The sequence below is a fragment of the Ruditapes philippinarum genome, unplaced genomic scaffold (genome assembly GCF_026571515.1).
Source record: "Ruditapes philippinarum isolate M1 unplaced genomic scaffold, ASM2657151v2 ctg2541_1_1_1_1, whole genome shotgun sequence".
Lineage (NCBI taxonomy): Eukaryota > Metazoa > Mollusca > Bivalvia > Venerida > Veneridae > Ruditapes > Ruditapes philippinarum.
In genome coordinates this window covers 189,309-209,572 of record NW_026852865.1, presented here as the reverse complement: position 1 = coordinate 209,572, position 20,264 = coordinate 189,309, and the positions used below count along the sequence as shown (strand labels likewise).

Genomic DNA, 20,264 nt, shown 5'->3' with positions numbered 1-20,264 from the left:
TGGTATGTGGAAATATAAGTGTATATGTCAAAACAGACCTCCATATTTTCGATATTTACACATTGACAGCAAAAAGGTATTGTTGTGATCGAGATTCTTGACGTACATGTTTGGCCATATGCATGTGCAGTGTGTCCCGTTTTTATTCTAATGCAAGACAATGCTTGCCTCATTGGCCAATACTTGCACGTGAAACAATCGAACTCCTGCCTTGGCCTGCAAGATCCCCGGACCTCAACCCGCTTTAACTTGTGGGACATGCTTCAGCAAGACATTTGCTGGTGCAGGCAGTCATTATTGCGGTACAGAATTCTACAATTTAATATCGATCGGCTCATTTACAGCATGCCTAAGGGCTAACATGCTGTATATGTATATTGAAACTTATTCCATGCAGCCTGGGACATAACTCCTTTATAACTCCGTATTCAGTATTGTTCAGTTAACTCCCCTTGATCTTAAACTCTGCGACCATGTATACTAAAGTCTTGTATTCTATATTTTCACTAAAACATGATTGTCGATGTGACAGTGTATATGATCATTACCCCAAGGCGCCTGAGCGGCTAACAATTGTTCTTGGAAGCATTTGGAGCCGTGGAGACCCCACCTTGATCTCAGTCCCATAAATGGGACTTTTATGGGACTACATGTCAGAAAATTACAGTCGACAAATGTGTCACATTTTTTTCGCGGTGAATGAGCTGAGGTATGGAACGAGTCATTTTTATAAATTAAAAGAAACCACCGCCGTGTTAAGACAAGGCTTTATATGGTTAATTTAGGTTAGGGTTGTCTATACTGTACATATTAAATGTTTTGGTATGCAACAATGAAGGGTAGTTTTTTTTTCAACAGTGTCTTTCAAAGTCAAAAACATTATTTGTAGATTTCAATTGTATATTTTTCTTCTTTAACTTTTTTTTAAATGTCTAATATTCGCCAAAGTCGTGGCCTTATCAGGCTTATTCATTTCAAAGACTGGTAGCACAGTCCTGTTCACGTCATGTCTCTTACGGGCCTCTTGCTTTCTCTTTCTTCCGATTGGTTACCGACTGGAGGTGTGTTTGTTGTGGGAAATCGAAATGCATCTGCTTTTACCGTTTACCACATGGTGAGTAGTCGCCCCTGCAATCGATTTGGACGTTCATTAGAACGCGTCAAGGATTTTAATGATTTATGGTAATATGTTTATGTTTTACTTATTTCGTTAATATTTTTTCCTTTTTGCAGTAACATATCGCATTTAAGAATAAATAAGTTTGGATAAAATCTTTAAACATTCACAATTTTTCAGCAATTTTCCGACACCGAAGGACACGATGACGAAAATGGCGGATGTCGGCACAACAGTTGTAAATGACTTTGAGTATGATTGCCAGAGATTTATCTTACTCACTTTGTTCAGTCAAATTGTTTATCTAGTTGTTAAATCTAAATTAATTTGTTAAAATGCTTAATGTAACTTACTCTATAAACTTTGTGACATTCGTCCTCAATAATATTCGACCGCAATTATAATCATTCATAATTTTTTGTTATGCTTGACAGTTTCTGAATACACCTTAAAGATACTCTTGATTTGAACCCAAGGGTCTGTTCCTTGTTTTAAAGCTAAATAGAGCAGCGATGGCCGCTAGGACTGCAACTTTTCACCAATGTTTGATATAATTTTGATTGCAAGAAATATACATGTAGTATAGTATGTAATATAGTCAGTGTTCAAGATATGTTCTTAAAAAGATTTTTTTAAGTCCTAAAATTTTGATAAGAATCTCCTTGAAAAGGTGATAAAATCTTGGAAAAGTCCTTGAATTTTAGTTAGGTGACAAAGAGTGGGACTTCAAATGAATTAAAGTTCCTCAGTTTGTAGAAATGGGATAGTAAAAGAAAGTGTATTTTGTATTAAATGCTCATTATGAGTAATAGATATACAAAGTAGTATGACTTAGTTAACATGATATTGTTCCAAACTTAACATGCAAACTGGCCTGGCCCTATACTGATGCCAAAGTCTAATCACTTGGTTCCTGCAGGTTAAGAGTTAACCCTTATTATGCCGAAACTGAAAGTGAACAACCTTTAGATGATTTTCTTCACTTAATTGGGAAGAAGCCTTAGCCTCTTGATTTTGGAAAAAATTATCACTTCAATTGCTAATTTAGGAAGTAAAAAAGCAGGTTTAGGATCTGATTTTTTGGGAAACTGCATGATTTTAATTAAAGAAAATTTCAATTGGAAAAATGCTTTTTATTGGAGTCTGTTATTTAAGCTGGAAAATCACTGCCTTTGTCACAAGTTTTAATAACAGACTTCAGCTAGTCCAGTTTGCTCATCTGTGCAATTATTGAATATGACCATTTTCAACTGGTCTCTTTCTAAAACTTCAGAAAAAGCTGACTTTACATGATTGCTGTTTAATGTTGTCATGCTTAAAACATAACAAAACAAAAAACATTAATTGCAGGGCTTATTTTAATAGTAACTGTCTGAAAAGTGTTGTTAATGTTATTATAATTAACATTTTAAATTTTTATAGATAATACACCGGGCAGGGATCATTCTGGTCAGGATTTTTAGTGAGAGATTTTCTCTCATTTGAGAAATTTTAATGAGAGAAATTAGATTTTCTTGAGAGATTTAATTTTCATGATGGGCGAGGTTGAAAATATGGAAATTTCTAACTTTTTAAAATCACTGTACATATAAACATTGTTTATCTAATGAGGATATAGATGTAGCTCTGTTTATTACAGTGATTTTTGTTTTCACTTTTTTGATTCACCCTATGCCTTTTCTTTTGTGAATTTTTTAAACATAATAAAATTCTTATTGTGAAAAATAAATAAAACACTTTCATTCTGAAATATAAAAGAATTATACATGGATATCTACTACAACTATTATTTGCTGCCAATGTTCCTAATGGACAACACTGTACTGTACAGAAGTGATTGTTGAAATTTGAAGACTATTTTTTATAACCTTACATTTTGTTTTCTTTATGATTCTCTTCACACACCTCCCTCCATTAAAAAATGTTCATTGAATATGTGACCTGAACACATAATGACAAATATCTCCATATCGACAAATATAAACAATACCTAAAGTATTTTTTATTCATAAACATCATTTTTAGTGTTTTTAAACACCTTTGAATAACACTCAGCTTCCTTTTAGTATTTTTTTTTTAATCACGGCATCGCGAAAATATGTGACAAATGAATATTTGTCTGTTTTCCGCTGAAACATTCACAATTCTAGCTGTTTTTGATTGCAATTACATAAAATTAAATACTTTTGTTCAATAAAAGAATATTTATTATTGGCTATTTCATCAAGAATCGTAAAACAAAATTTTTAAATTTGTTTTTTACGGCAAAATTTACCGTGGTTGATGTGACATTTAGAAGACAAATTTTAGGCTATTTTACCGATATTTGGTTTTGACATGTCCATTTTTATGTAAGTCTGTGTCAAACAATTTTCATTTAAATCAATTAAAAGCGTTATGTGTAAATTCTCGACTTACAGATAGATAAAGGTTACAATAGCGATCATACCGTATTTCTGTATGGTGAATTTGCGGTCTCCGATCGGCAATTATTTTAGGCTAAATAATTTAAAGTGGTGGACTACTTTTTGGAGTATTTTACACCGATTTCAATAATAAACAATTTGAAATTAAATTTTTGAATGGAATCGTAAATTTTTCATCATATTTTTGTGTGATTTTAGCATTCTTTAGGTTGTGATTAGACATTTTCCGGCTCAAATTGCCGTGCGAGATTTTCTCTCATTTCACAAATTTCTCTGAGATTTTGGTGATTTTTTTGCGAGAAATCGCAGAAATCGCCCCCTAGAATGATCCCTGCACCGTAATGGAAGATAAAATGATAACATTGCCAAAAAAACAAAAAAAATAAACAGTCAATACCCAGCTACTCATTTACAGTGTATATGAAGTTTTAATATCTGTGCAAGTGCTGTTCTGTTTTAAAAGTACATGAAATTAAAAAAAAATGGATCTTGATATCAGCTGAAGTACAGAGAAAAATATATAAATGACTTAATGTAGTGTCAGTAGTTTGGTTAGCTGCCAAGAAAATTTGCCAATCATATTATTTTTTTCTTTATTATAATCAGGGGTTTATTTTTTGTAACGAGAAAATGGCAGTTAAACTGGGTTATTGACAGTAAAGCAGGTCAAATTTGAAAAATATGCTTAACAGTTTAATTGGCCTTTAATCATGAATGCACAATGTAGTATACTGCATTTCATAGTTTTGTATGTTTTGGTGTCAAAACTTTATAGATACATATATAATGATACTAAGCAAAAAGATGGCTATTTGTTAGCAATTTAAATACTGAATATAGGCCCAATAGTATTTTCTTTCAAAATTGTATTACATTATTATAGAGATCTAATTAAAAAGAATATTGCCATATTATGAATAGAAACATTTTGATTGATATAATTAGGGTATTGTTTGCAATTGCATAAAACATTTGTTTAACTGTCAGTGTTATGTAGTACAATATGTATAAAGATAATAACTAAACTTGTGTGTTATACATTAAAGGAACTCCACTGATGTCCAAAAGTCTCAAAACATGAATGATGAAATGTAGATCACCTGGGGCACTAAAAAATAATATTTTTGTGCTGGTCTTAGCCCGGCGAGAGTGAAAAGTCTTGCAATACTTAAATTTTGATTTACTTTTTCACAATAAAAACAGTCTGCACGAAAAACTTTTTATGGACAAAGACATTCGGGCTTGGTCCATTAAAATATCACATAGCCCAAACAAATTTTAGGTAGCCCGAAAATTCATACAAAATTTTTCATAATTTGGCCAGGTTTTCAAATTTATATATATTGTGAAGAAATTGATAAAAAGCTTTGTCAATTGAATAACATTTATTTCTGATATTCTACACTGAAAGATAATAGATTTCTTTCAACTTCTTGTTGACTCATTTCCATAGGCTCATCTTCATCTATACCAGAATCATAAACTGAGTCGCTGTCTCTGTCAGAACATTCCCCGTGGTTATGATGCTGAAAATATTACGGAAAATAAAGTGAAATTCATTGTTATTAAATAAGAATAAAATTTTTCAAAACAACACAAATGTTTTACTTTTTAATATTATAAGTATATTAAAATTCAAACCTAAGCTAACATGGCAAACTTGTGAAATGGATAGCTTTTCTTTGAAATCGGAACAGTCAATTTATAATTATTATTTAAAGTTTTAAGTGATTTCAGTATCAAAATACAAAAAAATGGTTAGTCTAGACTGCAGTATAAAATTGAATACGGGTTGTAAAGGTAAAGAGCTGAATTCTGCTTGCTTGTTTTTTTTTTAATAGTAAACAATTAACAACTTCATGAAAAATGTTTCAAAAAGTAGCAATATACCTCTTCAGCAAATACTTGTTCTGGAGGAGAACTTTCTAAAGGTTTGTCTGTGTTGTCAGTTGATATCAGAATCTTGCTCTTGCTCTATAATACATGCATCTATGTGCGCCATTTTGACATTTTAATAACGCGGTATTTGATTGGCTTAAAATGTCTATGCATTATTTCAATAAGCTTACCCCTCTGGCGTTTTGGAAATACCAGTGTCAATACCCCGAAAAAAATCAATATGCTATACCCCTCTCGGCGGTTATAAATAGTATCGACGTATATTGGAAAATCCCGTGTCAATACCTCGAAGAAAATCAATATGTTATATCCCTCCCAGTCATTGTGTTTAAAATTCTATTTATAATCATTTCGGTTTCCCAAACAATGCAAGACCGTCGGACTATGTGCCCTGCCTTTTTAGCTAGCCCGAATGATTTTTTACTAGACTCGGGCTCGGGCTTTGCGTATTTTTCGCAGACTGTAAAAATAATCATTCTGGAAAAACGCAGTGAGCAAATGATCACAAGCCATTGGCCCAGGCCTACATCAAATGGAACATTAAGGCCATAGAAAATTAATCTTTAGACTCTCATCCAGGTTTCAAGAAATAAGTGGGGCGGGTGGGTGGAATTTATAATTTATTTTATCCATCACTTTTAAGACCTGAAAAAACAGAAATGTATGAATAAACAAAAGTGTTTAAATCTATATTTTGATGAACGTCGCATCATTTCCACCCAGATTTTGATCAAAACTAAACCCAAACCAATCACAAACAGTTTTCTTGTTTACTGCATCATATATTTCACATATGACGAACATTTTGACAATTTTACTGATCGAAAACGAACGTATTTAAAATCTTGATCACTAGACGCTGTAAACCTCAGTCTGATTTTTATGCGTTCGTCCCGCGAATATTCGACCACGATTTTCGGACGAATTTTCGTCCACAGACGTCTGCGAAATGAACAATTTTTTTTTATGAAAATAAATTATTTTGGAGCGGAAAGATTTTGATACGGGCGGGCGAGGATGAGAGTCTAAAAATTAATTTTCTGTGGCCTAATCTCGAAAAAATATTTTCGGTTCTTTTCATGTCAAAAAATCTCAGTGAGGTCCCTTTAATCATTAATGTTTGTTCTGGCTGACAATAGTCTTCACTTGAATCCATGGTTCTTCTATCTACAAAAATATGATAATGATAACATATAATGCACATTTTATGATGAGGTGACTTTCATTGATGACCTAGACTGCAGACATTGTGTAACATATTTTGTAGCATGTGGTACACAGGTGTTATATAGAGTAGACAATAGTGACCTTGATATACACTTCTAGTTTATACACACACATCACCAGTTTAGTATACAATTATACAAGTTTACAAAAAGTAGAAAAGTCTGTAGGTGGATTGAGAAAAGAGGAATGTAAGTTTTATACCTGTTTTATGATATTATTCATCTTTGATGTACCTGAATATTGTTGCTTAATTATAAATTATTGATACATAGACATGTAATGGGGTGGGGGGGTATACATTTTTGTAAGGTAAAAAGGGTAACAATTTGGATAAAGTTGAGTATTTTAAGAATGTCTTAACATTGTCTTTTTCTCAAAGGTTTATTTTTCTCAAAGGTTTATTGCTATCCCACAGTACTTTTTATAAATTCTTACTTGCTTAATTATAATATTTATTAATTGATTATAAATTATGTTCAACATCTGACAGTATTGGAATTGAAACATTTATATTGTTGTCTTAAGAATTAACTGAAGAAAAGATAGTACATTAATAAAGCCTGGTTTAAATTTGCTTTGTTTTTCAGATAAAATGCCAAACTGCCTTAATCGGGGTTTGATTTCTATTATTTGTGTATTTTGAATAACCTAATGCCTAGGTATAAAACCAAACAATAGGAATTTAATGATTTGACATGTAGCTTGGAAACTTTGTATGATGCAAGATATTTATTATAGTTAATACATTCAAGATGTTTTACAAAGTAAGCAAAATTTGGTATGCAATTATTTACATGGATATTGCATGTAGTCAAGGTCTCTGAGTTTTTTGTGTGTGTTTTTGATAACTTAAAGTTATAATGTGCTTATTAAATAAGCCAGGGTCTTTCAAATAGACCTTTATAATATTGAATGACCTTGAATAACCCAATGTTTTTAGTTTTATGAAAGTGACATGGGAGAGTATGACAATCTGTCAATGTTACTATTGTCCTTCTGTCATGTTAGTGCAGACTGAAGGTTGTTGGATCTATATCAGTTACCGGCACATGCCTGTAATAATGCTCTAAAAAGCATGATCTAAGATCTTTATTACAGCAGTAATGCTGAAAAGTTGCCAAGATGACCAGTGCGATGATGATGCAACTTTAAACCTGACAAATATAACAAATCAATTTAATAGTAATTTAAAATTCATTAATTAAATAATAAAAGGTGATATTATAGGGCTCAAATAAAACTCGGCTCAAATAAAACTCTTGCAAACATGCAAAATGCAAGTAGAAATGAAAATGCATTGCAGTTTAGTTTTTTTTAAAAACTAATACAAATTTAAAAGTAAAAATGTGCAAAATTGATGTTAATGTTGAAGAAAAGAAAATTGTGATAATCTAGCAAAAATAACAATGTTTTTATACAATGTAGCAATGCAAGGTAAATATATAAATCGTGTGTAAAAAAAAAATGCAGTGCAAAAGTTCATTTAGGCTGACAAAAATTTGGAATTTGAAGCCCAGCCCTATAACATAAAAAATACATTTACATCACTCAGGATTATATGAAGCTGTAATAAGGATGTTATTTATAAAAACAGTTTGTTAACTTCCTTTAAATTATTGCATTTTGAAATGATAATCATATTAATAGGAAATTGGTATAATAGGTATACTTTTCATTCAAAGGGATTATTTTAAATAATTTAAATAGATATGAAATTGCCCATTTTACGTCATAAAATAGTTTGGAAATGCTCCAAAATTTCAATAAAAACGTTTGTAGGTATTAAAATCAGTCTGTTCCACATTATTGGGTCTTTTCATAATCGTGCGTTTAATTAGGACATAAAAATACTCGGCTTTTGAGACTAGTCTGTGTATTTCGTCACCAAAATATTTTGTAAAAATTCGATCATTGATTGATTTTAACTACTATAATGTCAAAAACAGGGACGGCACAGTGCAAACAAGTTGTATGCTGTATGTGTTCCAATGTTTACAATTACAGAAACTCTTGGGTATAATGTTTAGTTTGAAATTTGATGTTATCTTAATTAAATTGTCAAAAAACATGAATTCTTCTGAGGTTAACTGTGTCAAAATGTATTAAATGAAGAAATGATATATTGTGATGCTGTTGTTTTTGTTTTCCAGGCATATTGTTGTGACAACTCTGATGAAATATGATTAACTTGGTTCCTGTGGTGAGTTGAAACTCTGCTTTGGAGGTTGATGGAAATGTGCACAGTGATTACAAAACAGCTATGTCTGGAGAAAGTGAAAATGTGTGTGAAAAGGATGTGTGCGCGAGGCCAAGGAAAGGGTCCAGTTTTTTGCAAACTGTTTCAGGAACACTAGTATCTGTCGAGTTGCTGACAGATATGAGAGCGTCACGGACTAGGAAATCTGCTAGACGTGTCATCCTAAAAGCCAGTATTACGTCAGTTATTCTTTTGTCTATTGCTTTCATTATTACTTATAGTGTAATTCTCACTTATGTCAGTAATAAAGTGCCTCTAATGCGACATCATGATGAATCTTCATCAGGCGATAAATCAAAATCCGGTAAACGTTTCAAACTGATAGCACGGCCTGTTGCTAATTTAAATCGTATCCGCATGTTAAAAACAACGAAAGATGTTGTTGTGAAATGGGATATACGAAAGTATGAAGATGTTCATTCTGAAAAACCGGTATGTCATAAAGAAAGCAAAATAATCATTCTTATTACCTCAGCCCCTCAGAATTACGAGCGTAGGAAGTCGATACGAGAGACATGGTGTAGGCCATCAAATTTCAATCTAGCCTCAATTCCATGGCAGTGTGTGTTTTTAATAGGGCGAAGCTCAGTGCATTTATCAAGTGACAAATTAGATAATGAAATAAATGATTTTCATGACATTCTTATAGGCAGCTATATAGACTCGTATAGAAATCTCACAATAAAAACTATGCATGGATTAGAATGGGTCCGACGGACTTGTCCGAGTGATTTTGTGTTAAAAACTGATGATGATGTATATGTCAATACAAAATTATTGCACAAATTAACAAGTAATACTCCTAAGAGTAACTCCTATATAGGACTAGTGACTCAAGCTGAAGGTAGATTAAAGGTTATACGTGACCCAGACAGTAAATGGTTCGTTTCGATGGAGGAATACCCTTTATCTCACTATCCCCCTTATGCTGTTGGAATGGGGTATCTTATGTCGAAAGACCTTGTTGAAAAACTGGTCAATACAAGTAGATACATTCCACCGTTTGCCAACGAGGATGCTTATGTTGGAGTCTTAGCCGATCATTTTGACGTGAAGCCCCAAAGAAGTGGCCGTTTTACACTGAGTGGCTGGGGTTTACGGACTTGTAACTTTCTATATGTAGTTGTGGTTCATCATGTGAGTGCTGAAGATCAGTATAAATTGTTCGATACTAATCAGGAAGCTTTCCAGATATGCAAAGACGATGCCGATACTGAAGAGCTCACTTGGGTATAGCAGTTACAATAGGTATATACAAATGTTTTTTTAAAAATGTATACTTTAATAAATTTACAGAATAATCAGATTTATTGAATGTGATTGGGTTTCTTTTGGTTAAAGCATGTAAATTCATCCTTTCAAAGTTTCTTTTCACAAAAAAATGCTTTTTTTTTTTAAGTTTTAAAATAAACAAGTGTGTATTATTCTGAACCATACATTTGTATTTTTATTTGATGCCACTGAAAGGGGAAGGCATTTCAACTTGCATAGTCCACCTGGCTTTCTTTGTAAATATACATTCAATTTGATTTATATGTATGGTAAGTTTAATGCTTACAAGCTTGATTTCTGTATTAACTGCTATGAGAATTCTATGACTGAAATGTTATATTATAGCCATATAAAGCTCTATGATTTTGTTTACATGTAGTTAAATTTAATATAAATATTACAATGTAAATTATTATTTGAACCAAAAAGACTTGGTATAGTCCTGTGTAAGTCAGATGTCAGTTTTGAGGTGTGGTTTACATGAAATAAGTATTCTGTTGTGTGGTAATGTTATTAACAAATAATTAAAATCCTCTTCAAAAAACTTTCATGTACAGTAACAAAGAAAAATAACCCTGAAGATTGTTGACATTATAAATTACATGTAGAACAAGGTAATATATTATTTGATTAAGATTGATGAATTGTATGATAATGATTTTCTTGAGATTATCATCTTGAAAATGTCAAACACCTCTTGAATTTAAAGAGGCTTTTAGATTGGAAGATGATATATTATGTGAAGCATTTCCTTTCATTGTCCTAGTACATGTAGCATTTTACTGCTGCTCTCAGCAGTTTAGATAACCTATTATGATCACTCTTGTTCTGGAAAATAAAATTTCAAACTACAGTATTCTGAACCAGGTTAATTGTTAAAGTAAAATCACTTTTCTTTAACAATGTTGCCTCTCCGCAAATATGCAGTTTGAGTATGAGTCTGCGGGTTGAATACGAGTCTGGGTTAAATAGGAGTCTGTGGCTTGAATTTGAGACTCCTGGTTGAATATGAGTGTGCTGCTTGAATATGAGTGATGGTTGAATTTGAGTTTGCTGGTTGAATACGTCTGTTGGTTGAATACAAGTCTGCTGGTTGAATTTGAGTCTACTGCTTGAATTTAAGTCTCCTGATTGAATGTGAGTCCTGGTTCTATAATTATGTGTTGGCTGTGGTTGAATACAGTGATCTTTTTTTAGCACCAAAAGAAGCTGCTTTTACTTGGTGGCAAGGAGCCAGGTTTAGATAGGGCTTGTGCATTAACAATCCCTATTTATGGACTTTAATGGTACTTCATAGCTTTATTAAACCAATTTTTTTTTGTATGATTATTTATTTCCTACACTGATCAGGATGGTATTTTTTTTTAAACAAATTTATGGCCCTGTAATGCACAGAATAATTTATAACCAACACTTTAATATTGCAAAACATTTATATTAAACAAATTACTAAAAGCTGCATTTTCTAAGTGTTTCTCAGTTGAATTACCTTGTATTTTATTAATTTCAATTTTGTCATGCCTTTCTTTGAAATATATAAATGTACTTCAACAAAATAATATTCATTTCAACAAACACTTTAAGTATTAAATGCTCTTACTTTTGGTTCTATGCTAGGTGTGATAGCAGGGCTCAAATTTTACATAAGTTTGCAAACTAGCAAAATGCCAGTGAAAATTTAAAATGTCTGGTATGTACCTGCTTAATACCCATCAATACCCATCACCCTGCATAATGCATATACATTTAGATTTTTGCTTTAGGATTGTCTGTCTGATTTCCTCATGATTTAACACTTAGACTGCACAGATGTGCAGGGTGGCCAGCGCCATACTGGAGGCAAAGGCTACTTTTGGGTTCAGAACTGCCTGGGTGCGGGTTAAACCCTGTTTTTTGGTGTCACTTGACCTAAACTTTCCCCTTGTGACTTAAATCATATGAAAAATGTTAAATACAAATATTACAATGTATATAGAATAAATGTACTTGTATTTGTAATTAAAGAGATATTTTAAGTTGGCCTACTTTTAGATAAAGAACCATTCAATACAATACAATTTTTTCTTTTCACTTAAGAACAATCTTGACATGTATCATTCATACATATCTGTATCATTTTCAAACTTCACAAAAAGTTTAAAATGTCTATAATCCTTTGATCTGTTGTACAAAATTACGACCAGTGTTAAAAGTAGAATAGGACTACACCAAACCTTAACAATGTAAATTCTTGTTCAAATACCAACATAATCGAAATGTCAATACTTCTTCGCAAGTGTGGGCAAAATGATTTTAAACTTCCATTACATACTGTCACCTGCGCCAATTAACCAATAAATGATCAAATAGTGTTAAGTGTAATATTTAGTTAAACGCTCCTATAAGTTCTATTTCTGATCAGTTTAAGAGGTTGTAATAAAATTCTTTTCTTTTTAGCGATCACGGAAGACAGCTTGTTTATTCTGCCGATACTTAATATCGTTCAGGTCAAATTCTCCCAATATATCCTCAAGGGGTTTAGTTTTGGTAGTTTTCAAAATCATGTGATACTGTCGGATAGATGTCATTATTCAATACTGCATACATGTATATTGTAGATATATTACCAGTAATTTTATATATACGTGAAGCTTTCTATAAGATTTTACTGTGTTAGAGTTAGAATTAATTAGATGTTGTAATAGCAAAAAGAAAAAAATTAAAAGTTAGTTCATGACCCTTCTAAAGTTAAAGAGCTGTCTATTAAAAACTTTAAGGGATAACAGTACTTAGGCAGTTGACAGTTTACACACTGCACACATTTTGTATTATTAAGCAGTTTGTATAGATAATTCATTATGTGGCGTGGGTGACAGTCATTATTACAATCATTAGCCCACATAAAGGTAATAGAAAGCAATTTTTCCTTTATACTTAATTATGTATAAAGGCAAGGATCTTGAATTAACCTTCATTTTAACTTTCAGAAATAGTGTATCTTTTGACATCATTTTTGAACAGTTTTGTCTAAGATTGTCAATGTTATTGCAATTTAGAAAATATTTGATCGATATATAAATACTTTATCAGTTATTTGCCATTGTTTGTTCTTAGAGTCAAGACGGTATTTTAAAAAAAAAATCAGGCTTTTAAGATTTATATCAGTTAGACATTTGTCCATTGATTTTATATGTTCATTCTGGGAAGAAGTATAATGGGACAAGTATCTACAGACCAGATAAAAGGTCTTATATTGTTGTCCTGTTGACGGCTGATTGGTTAATAAGTGTAGTGTTTAAAGTAATAGAAAGAGCATTGAAACACTAGGCTATCGTATTTGTACGAGGGGGCGTAGTCTACGCCCCCGAGTATAGATCAGATTGCCGAGTGTTTTGATGTTCTTTCTCTTTTGTATCATAGCCAAACATAAAAACACGTTCCCTGTTGTCACAATATGAAACCCCGGGAAAAAGTAACCAATGAACTAGCATCTAAATTGATATTTCTGTTGCTTTCCCTTGATATTTCTGTCGCTTTCCCTTTCTCTTCCGTCACAATAAGTAAACCCCAGCAAAAATGAACCAATCAATGGGCATGCTCTGGAGTGCGGGTAACTAATACCTGCACTCCAGTTAAAGCACTGTGCATGTATATGTATACGATTTCACTCTGACACATTTTCAACAGAAATTTCTCTTATTTACATTGTTCATTACAAACAAAAATACCCCTTTACATAGACCATAATAATTAAGGGATTTTAATTGCCAGTGGATCGTCCCGTTTTATAATGTACCTTTGTTGATTGAGATGACAGCACCTGTAAGTATAATTTAATTTCTATTTCAGGAGGTAATGGTTCCCAACAAAGATGTTGCCAGCTAGAATGTTTGAAATGTAAAGAAAAGGTTCTGAATACTACCAATTGTACCAAGCATTCCAGTGCCATTCCTGTTGATATGGGAGACTATTCTAGAGGAATTTTAATAAAGGAGACTACTCTAAAGAATTATTGATAAGGGAGAGTACTCTAGAGGAATTTAAATAAAGGAGACTACTCTAAAGAATTTTTGATAAGGGAGAGTACTCAAGGGTAATGTTAATAAGGGAGACTACTCTGGAAAAATTCTCAATTTTGAAAAGCATTCCACTGATCAGGTTTTCAAATTTCTTGCCATGATGTGGACTAGTGTGATGAAAAAATATTGATCTGAATGAAATTGTACTAATTTAAGAAATTATACTGCTTTTTAATACAATTGCAAGTTTGTAAACAGGTATTAGTTTATTTTCAAGAATAACTTTAATAGAACTTATCACTGATTTGATATTGTTTTTCTTAAGAATATCCTTCATACAATATTTACTTAGATTTTGTTTTTCTTTTTGTTTTTACTTGAAATACTAGCATTCTAAGTTTTTAATGTAAAAAGTAAAAAAACAACTTTTTTAATTGACAATCTATTATTCTGTTTGAATATTTGAAAAAAACAGTTATACAAATCAAGTCATGTAATAAATTAATAGTAATAATAATAAAGAAAAACACTAAAAAATTTCCCATCTTCATATCTTAGTTTTATACCATTTTTGTTTTATTCTCATTTTTTGTTAGTGCTAGGAAGTTAGGAAACTTCATTAGCCCTTTGGTATTTTTTTATGCAGATTTTCCTTTTAAATTTTGTTGTTTTTGTTGTTCATTTTGCCTGATCTAGATGTTGTATAAACCAGTTTGTGTTCATTTATAATGATGTTGCTAGAATATAGAAACATGTGTCTGTTGTTGGAATTGAATGAACCTGCTGGACTTTGGTTCAGGATTTTCATATTTTTGTGCCGTGTAAAAGCTGGAATATCAAATTAAAACTGTCCTGTCTGTCTGATTTTCTGCTGAAAGGTCTTTCACAGAGTTACAGCCCTTTGATATACATTGTAGCTTAATTTTCACAATTTATCGGCATTATACTATTGTATAAGTTTGAGTGACAGCTAGTGATCTATTTTCAATAGTGTTGTTTGTTGTAAGGCAAAGTTATTTGTAAATAAAGATAACTTCCAAGTATTTTTAAAATTTAGGTATTGTTTGTTTCCTGATTTGATAATTAATTCATTATCCTTAGAATAGGGGAATTATTAGTTGTTAGATATTGGTATAAAATAGACTTTTTCCGAAATTTTGATCTCTTAGAATGTATTTGAATAGAGCTAGCAGGAGGGTTAGAGTTTTAATATAAATATTTATATTTTAATAATCATATAATAGTTTCAATTAACAAATTTTTCAGTTTTTTTGTTTTGTTTTTTTTTGTATCTAAAGTATGTCCAAAGAAGTTCATGTGAACTTAATTATTTTTTGGAAGTAATGAATTTTCTGCCTGTACTGTTAAATTGTAAACTTTAGGGTAAATTCCATTCCATAGATATATGTGCATGTATTATTTTTGGATTTGACGGTATTTTTATTGTACATGTACTTAAGTTAATATCTCAATCAGATAAATTTGGGAACATATTTTTGTTTGGGTTATTTCCAGTAGTCTTTCTCTCTGTGAGAAATCTCCAGGGTTGGTCATAACATCTTTATTGTACATGTACTAAGTGTAAACTAAAGCCTTGTCTAGTCTAGAAATACAACACATTAGGTGTTAAACTTATATTGTAGGGTTAAAAATTTAAGATTTTTGTAAGTTCATACTTCACAACTGTGCTGTAAATTCTGTCTATCTAATATTCTTGATTCATTATATGAAGGAATTATTGTTTATCAGGGTTTCCAATGAGCAATAATTTTTTTTTCCGCCACTTGGGAGAGTTCCTCTTGGTTGTCAAAAAGAATTCAAATTATCCTTTTTTGCCTCTATTTACAAGGTACATGTATCTAGAGCTTCAACTGTTATGATATTATATGGTGTTAAGCATCTAAAACTGATATAATATATCTGACTTAAGTTTTCTAAAATCTGCATACATCATAAATTGTAACTTTGACATTTAGTTAAGCACTTACATGAAATTTAATGATTTGTTTATTCAAACCCTATGTCTCCATACCTCTAAAATTTTCACATTTCAATTGACTACAGGGAAAAGGTAAAATGTTTTATCTTTTCACAGAATGGTTGTTAAGATCTGGACACTATTTAAGACTTTCCTTCTATTTTTATTTACCTCCAGCACAGGTTGATTTTGTATGATTCATTAAATAAAACTTACCTATGTCTGAATAAGTAAATGTACATCTTATCGGGCTTTTAAAACTTTTTCTTCTTTTTTTCATGTGTATGATATTGGTTCAGGAAGTTCAATCATTATTTTATTTTACAGTGAAGGTTAGATAAACCATAGTCTATTTACATAAGAAACTGTTTTGAAAGAGATTTAGGTTTCTGTAGATTTTGATATGTTTGAATTAAGTGTAACTGTCTGAAGATCTCTGCATTACAGAATTTATTTTTTTCACAGTTTAAAGGCCCAGTATGCCTCAGAAATGCTTTTACTTTTCTTTCTCAAATGCTTTTTAATTTTTGGTGTTCTTTAAAAGTATCCAAAAAGTTACTCATTGGCCAATTGCCTGAACCATCCTTTTCATCTGTTGCTTTTTGGCAACAAGTACATTTATAGTAAATTAGTATTTTGTAAAGAAGTCAAAATTCTACTTTGTTTACATTGTGCTACTTTTATGACAAATTACTTATCATTTACCGCTACTTTCCTCAGGTAACAAGCATCTAATTCCATTATTTAAACATTATAAAATTAATGTTTGCCCTTTCTAAAAAATTAAAAATTTATTTGTTTCTGAGGCTTAATGTGCCTTTAAGTTACTGTTACATGGTTGAACATAATTGTGTCTTCTTGAATGCCACTTGTTAGTGAAAAATGAAAAACAATTGCCAGAACAAATAAATGATTTAAGGAAATCATGTTTTATAAATTTTGATTTTGCTATCTTTTAACAAGCACATTTGGAAGAAGTGTGTACCTCATACCCTTTCATGTTATTCAATTTCTATTGAAGGGAAAGTTTTTTATTTTGTTTTGTTAGCAGTAATACAAGCAAGCTTTGCAGTTTTACACTGTTTCAAGTTTGATTTAGCGAGACTCGGGTAGAAAAATTAGTACACGTTTGATGGTTGAGTAAATACCTGCTTGTCATAAAAACGCTATCAAATGACATCCTGTTTATGTGATCTATATAAAAAATGTCAAAAGCTGTTGAAGGCTTTTATATAATATTTTTGTGTGCCGTGACACAGTTGGCAATGAAATGTTTAGGTATATAATAGTTGTTCAGGTTCATATATCTCAAAACTCACAGGTTGAAATTAAGGACAAAATATGTTATACAAAGATGGTATAATACATGTAGCAATGTTATAGAAATAGTCAAACAAAGAGCGGAGTGTGCAGTGTCTAGTATGAAATTTAATTGGATAATTTTCAGTGTTGAATTCATATAATGATTTAATTAATACATGTATATTAATTTACTTATATCAGATCATAATTATTTCTGCCTGTACATGTTACCATTATCATTTTTTTTTTACAAAATGAATAAAAACTGGAGCAGTGACTTCAATAGGTCTATGACACCAGTTTAGAGACAGCCCAGTACAATCTTACCAAACCTTACACAACTTGCCACTCAATTTTGATGCTTTGATGCTGAACTCCCTAAAACTAATAATGGACTACTCAAGTTTTACAGCAGGGCAAGTCTATTATGCATGTTCAGGTTTAAATTTTGTGTTACTTTTGTGCTTTCAGTTGATTCATGTATAAAGAATTATTTTTTCTAATGATTCATGATCGACATGTTTGACAGGATGTTAAAAGTAGAACCGGATAAAATGAGGCTGTTATCAGACAACAATCTTGAAATAAATGTTTTGGTTAAACAAACATATATTACAGTGTACAGATAGGTAGTAATAAATACCTGTACATGTAAATTTCTTCTTGTTTTAGCTTTATTTGCCAAGGAAAAATACGTATCGAGAATTTCTTTATTTGTATATGAGAAATTTTTTATTGACTTTATAATCGGAAATATTTTTGATGAATTTCACAATTTGCTCGTCAAACATATAGATTGAAATTGCCACATAGTAAAGTCCAAATATATCAGTTTTATAGCCTTGTCTTTTTTTTTTCAGGCAATTTAAAACGTAATTCTGTTTTATTTATTTGACGTCAAAAGAAGCAAAAAAGTAATTGTATTGTTTAAGCTTCAGTTCAAAGAAAATTACAAAAAAGGAATTATTGATGTATTTAATACTTTCAGATATGGCAAATGTTTGGGCATTTTTAGTTATATCTGTTTCCACCTTTACTGTACTGAATGTAGTAAATGCACTTATCCTGCTTTGAACAGGGCTTGTGTGAGAGTTTTAAGGGATTTCAGTGTTAAAGTAATAGGTTTGAGCAGCCAAGAGTTCAGAGTCTAGTCAGATGGCCTGGAAGTGCCGGCTGGCCTAGCTCTATATAGATAGTAAAACAATTCATTACTGCTAGAATTCTAATTAAGGGCAAACAAACTATTTTATAACACAATTTGCTGGATTTTTTTCAATATTCTTGCTTTATTATGTTGAGAAAATGTCCGATTATTATTATTATTTTTTCTTACCTGTTAAAAGCATTCTTTTTATGTTAAAAAATGGCATCAATTTTGTGAATTTATTATTAGATTCTTTTTATTTCAAGTTGAATTTTAGTTGATAGTATATTAATAAGTTTTTTTGGTGTGTGTTTTAACGCATATCAAATTAATTCAACCTTTTCTTTAGTTGTTATTTTCTTTAGAAAATGTTTTTACTTTAGAAAGTTTACTGTTATTGAATCAATTCTAAGTGTGTATGTATGTAATATTTACTCTTCAAACTGCAATTATAATTTGTTTATATGATAAAACATATTTTTCTTTAAAAGTTTGTATATTTAACAGTTGTATCGGGTGAAAGATTTTACCAGTCATATTATTCTATCATTTCAAAGTGCTATTTGTATATATGCTACGAATAATTGTCAGTTTTTTACACAGAAGTTTGAAATTTTATCAAGTAATAAGTATATTAGAAAAATTAACTAAAAATACTCCCCTATATAATATCATTATTGAGAAGTTATGTACACTTTCATCTTTTGATTTGTACTGTATGACTATCTGATATATTTCCTATATTGGACCCTAAACGATACAATATATCCTGTACTGGATGATTTTTTTTCAGCAATACTCTTGTTTAGATATAATACCATATTGTACAGTACAATTTTAAATACTAACTTTTAAATATAGGGGATAATTTTTATACTATATTATTTATATTATTTATTTGATAGAATTTTCAAACTCCTGTGGGTTTTTTATGCCCACAAATATGGACTTTTTTGTTGTTTTACATTTCAAAACCTTATTGAATTTTTGTGAAACCTTTTTTGAAATCTGGGTATATTTATGAATAGGGTTTGAGCACCTCTTCAGGTTAGCATGGGTAGCAGTTATTAAATTTTATTACCTTTTCTGCTATGGGCTCAAGTTGTGTGATGTTCTTTGAATTCTTTCATGTGAATAAAGCTACCCAGCAAACTTACAGAAAGTTGACGGTTCTATATACTCAGGTGCCTGTTTATGCCTGAAATAATACATAGAGTGGCTACCGTAGTCACCCTCCATCGGTTACAAACACACCATGTTACCTTAACAGTATCAGTGTAACTTTAAAATGTAACATTTCAGATTTTCAAGGAGTTTGTAACACCCTTAAGATGAACCCATTTGTATGAACTTAAGAAAGTTCTTTAAAAAATTTTGTTTCTCATTATTTTAATATTTTTGTTATTCATGGTTGTGAAGTGGTTTATTTAGAAATGATATTTTGAAAACAGAAGTGCTACATTGTACATGTGTACATAATAACTTTATGTTTATGATGCTGATTGTTTGAAAAACTTTCCTTTTTGTTACTGATAATATGCCAAAGTTTCATAAAAGCAATAAAAGCTGAAAGAACAAAGATGTTTTGTTGCTGTTATTGTTTTAAGTTCATAACAGACGAATGATATTAGACATCGAGTGTAA

At 31.0% G+C, this 20,264-nt stretch overlaps 1 protein-coding gene across 3 annotated transcripts; it reads left to right on the top strand.

The window, feature by feature from the left end:
* The first annotated feature begins 1,046 nt into the window (after positions 1–1,046).
* Positions 1,047–20,201, top strand: LOC132726710 (beta-1,3-galactosyltransferase 1-like). 3 transcript variants are annotated; one of them, XM_060712069.1, is made up of 3 exons: positions 1,047–1,182; positions 8,820–10,174; positions 14,027–20,201. In XM_060712069.1, exon 2 carries the CDS (start codon positions 8,930–8,932, stop codon positions 10,160–10,162), a length of 1,233 nt encoding a protein of 410 aa, XP_060568052.1. In that variant the 5' UTR covers positions 1,047–1,182; positions 8,820–8,929; the 3' UTR covers positions 10,163–10,174; positions 14,027–20,201. The 3 variants fall into 3 exon arrangements, with proteins under 3 accessions (XP_060568052.1, XP_060568058.1, XP_060568063.1); XM_060712075.1 differs by lacking the exon at positions 1,047–1,182 and adding an exon at positions 1,261–1,369; XM_060712080.1 differs by lacking the exon at positions 1,047–1,182 and adding an exon at positions 6,773–6,857.
* Positions 20,202–20,264: the final 63 nt, after the last annotated feature.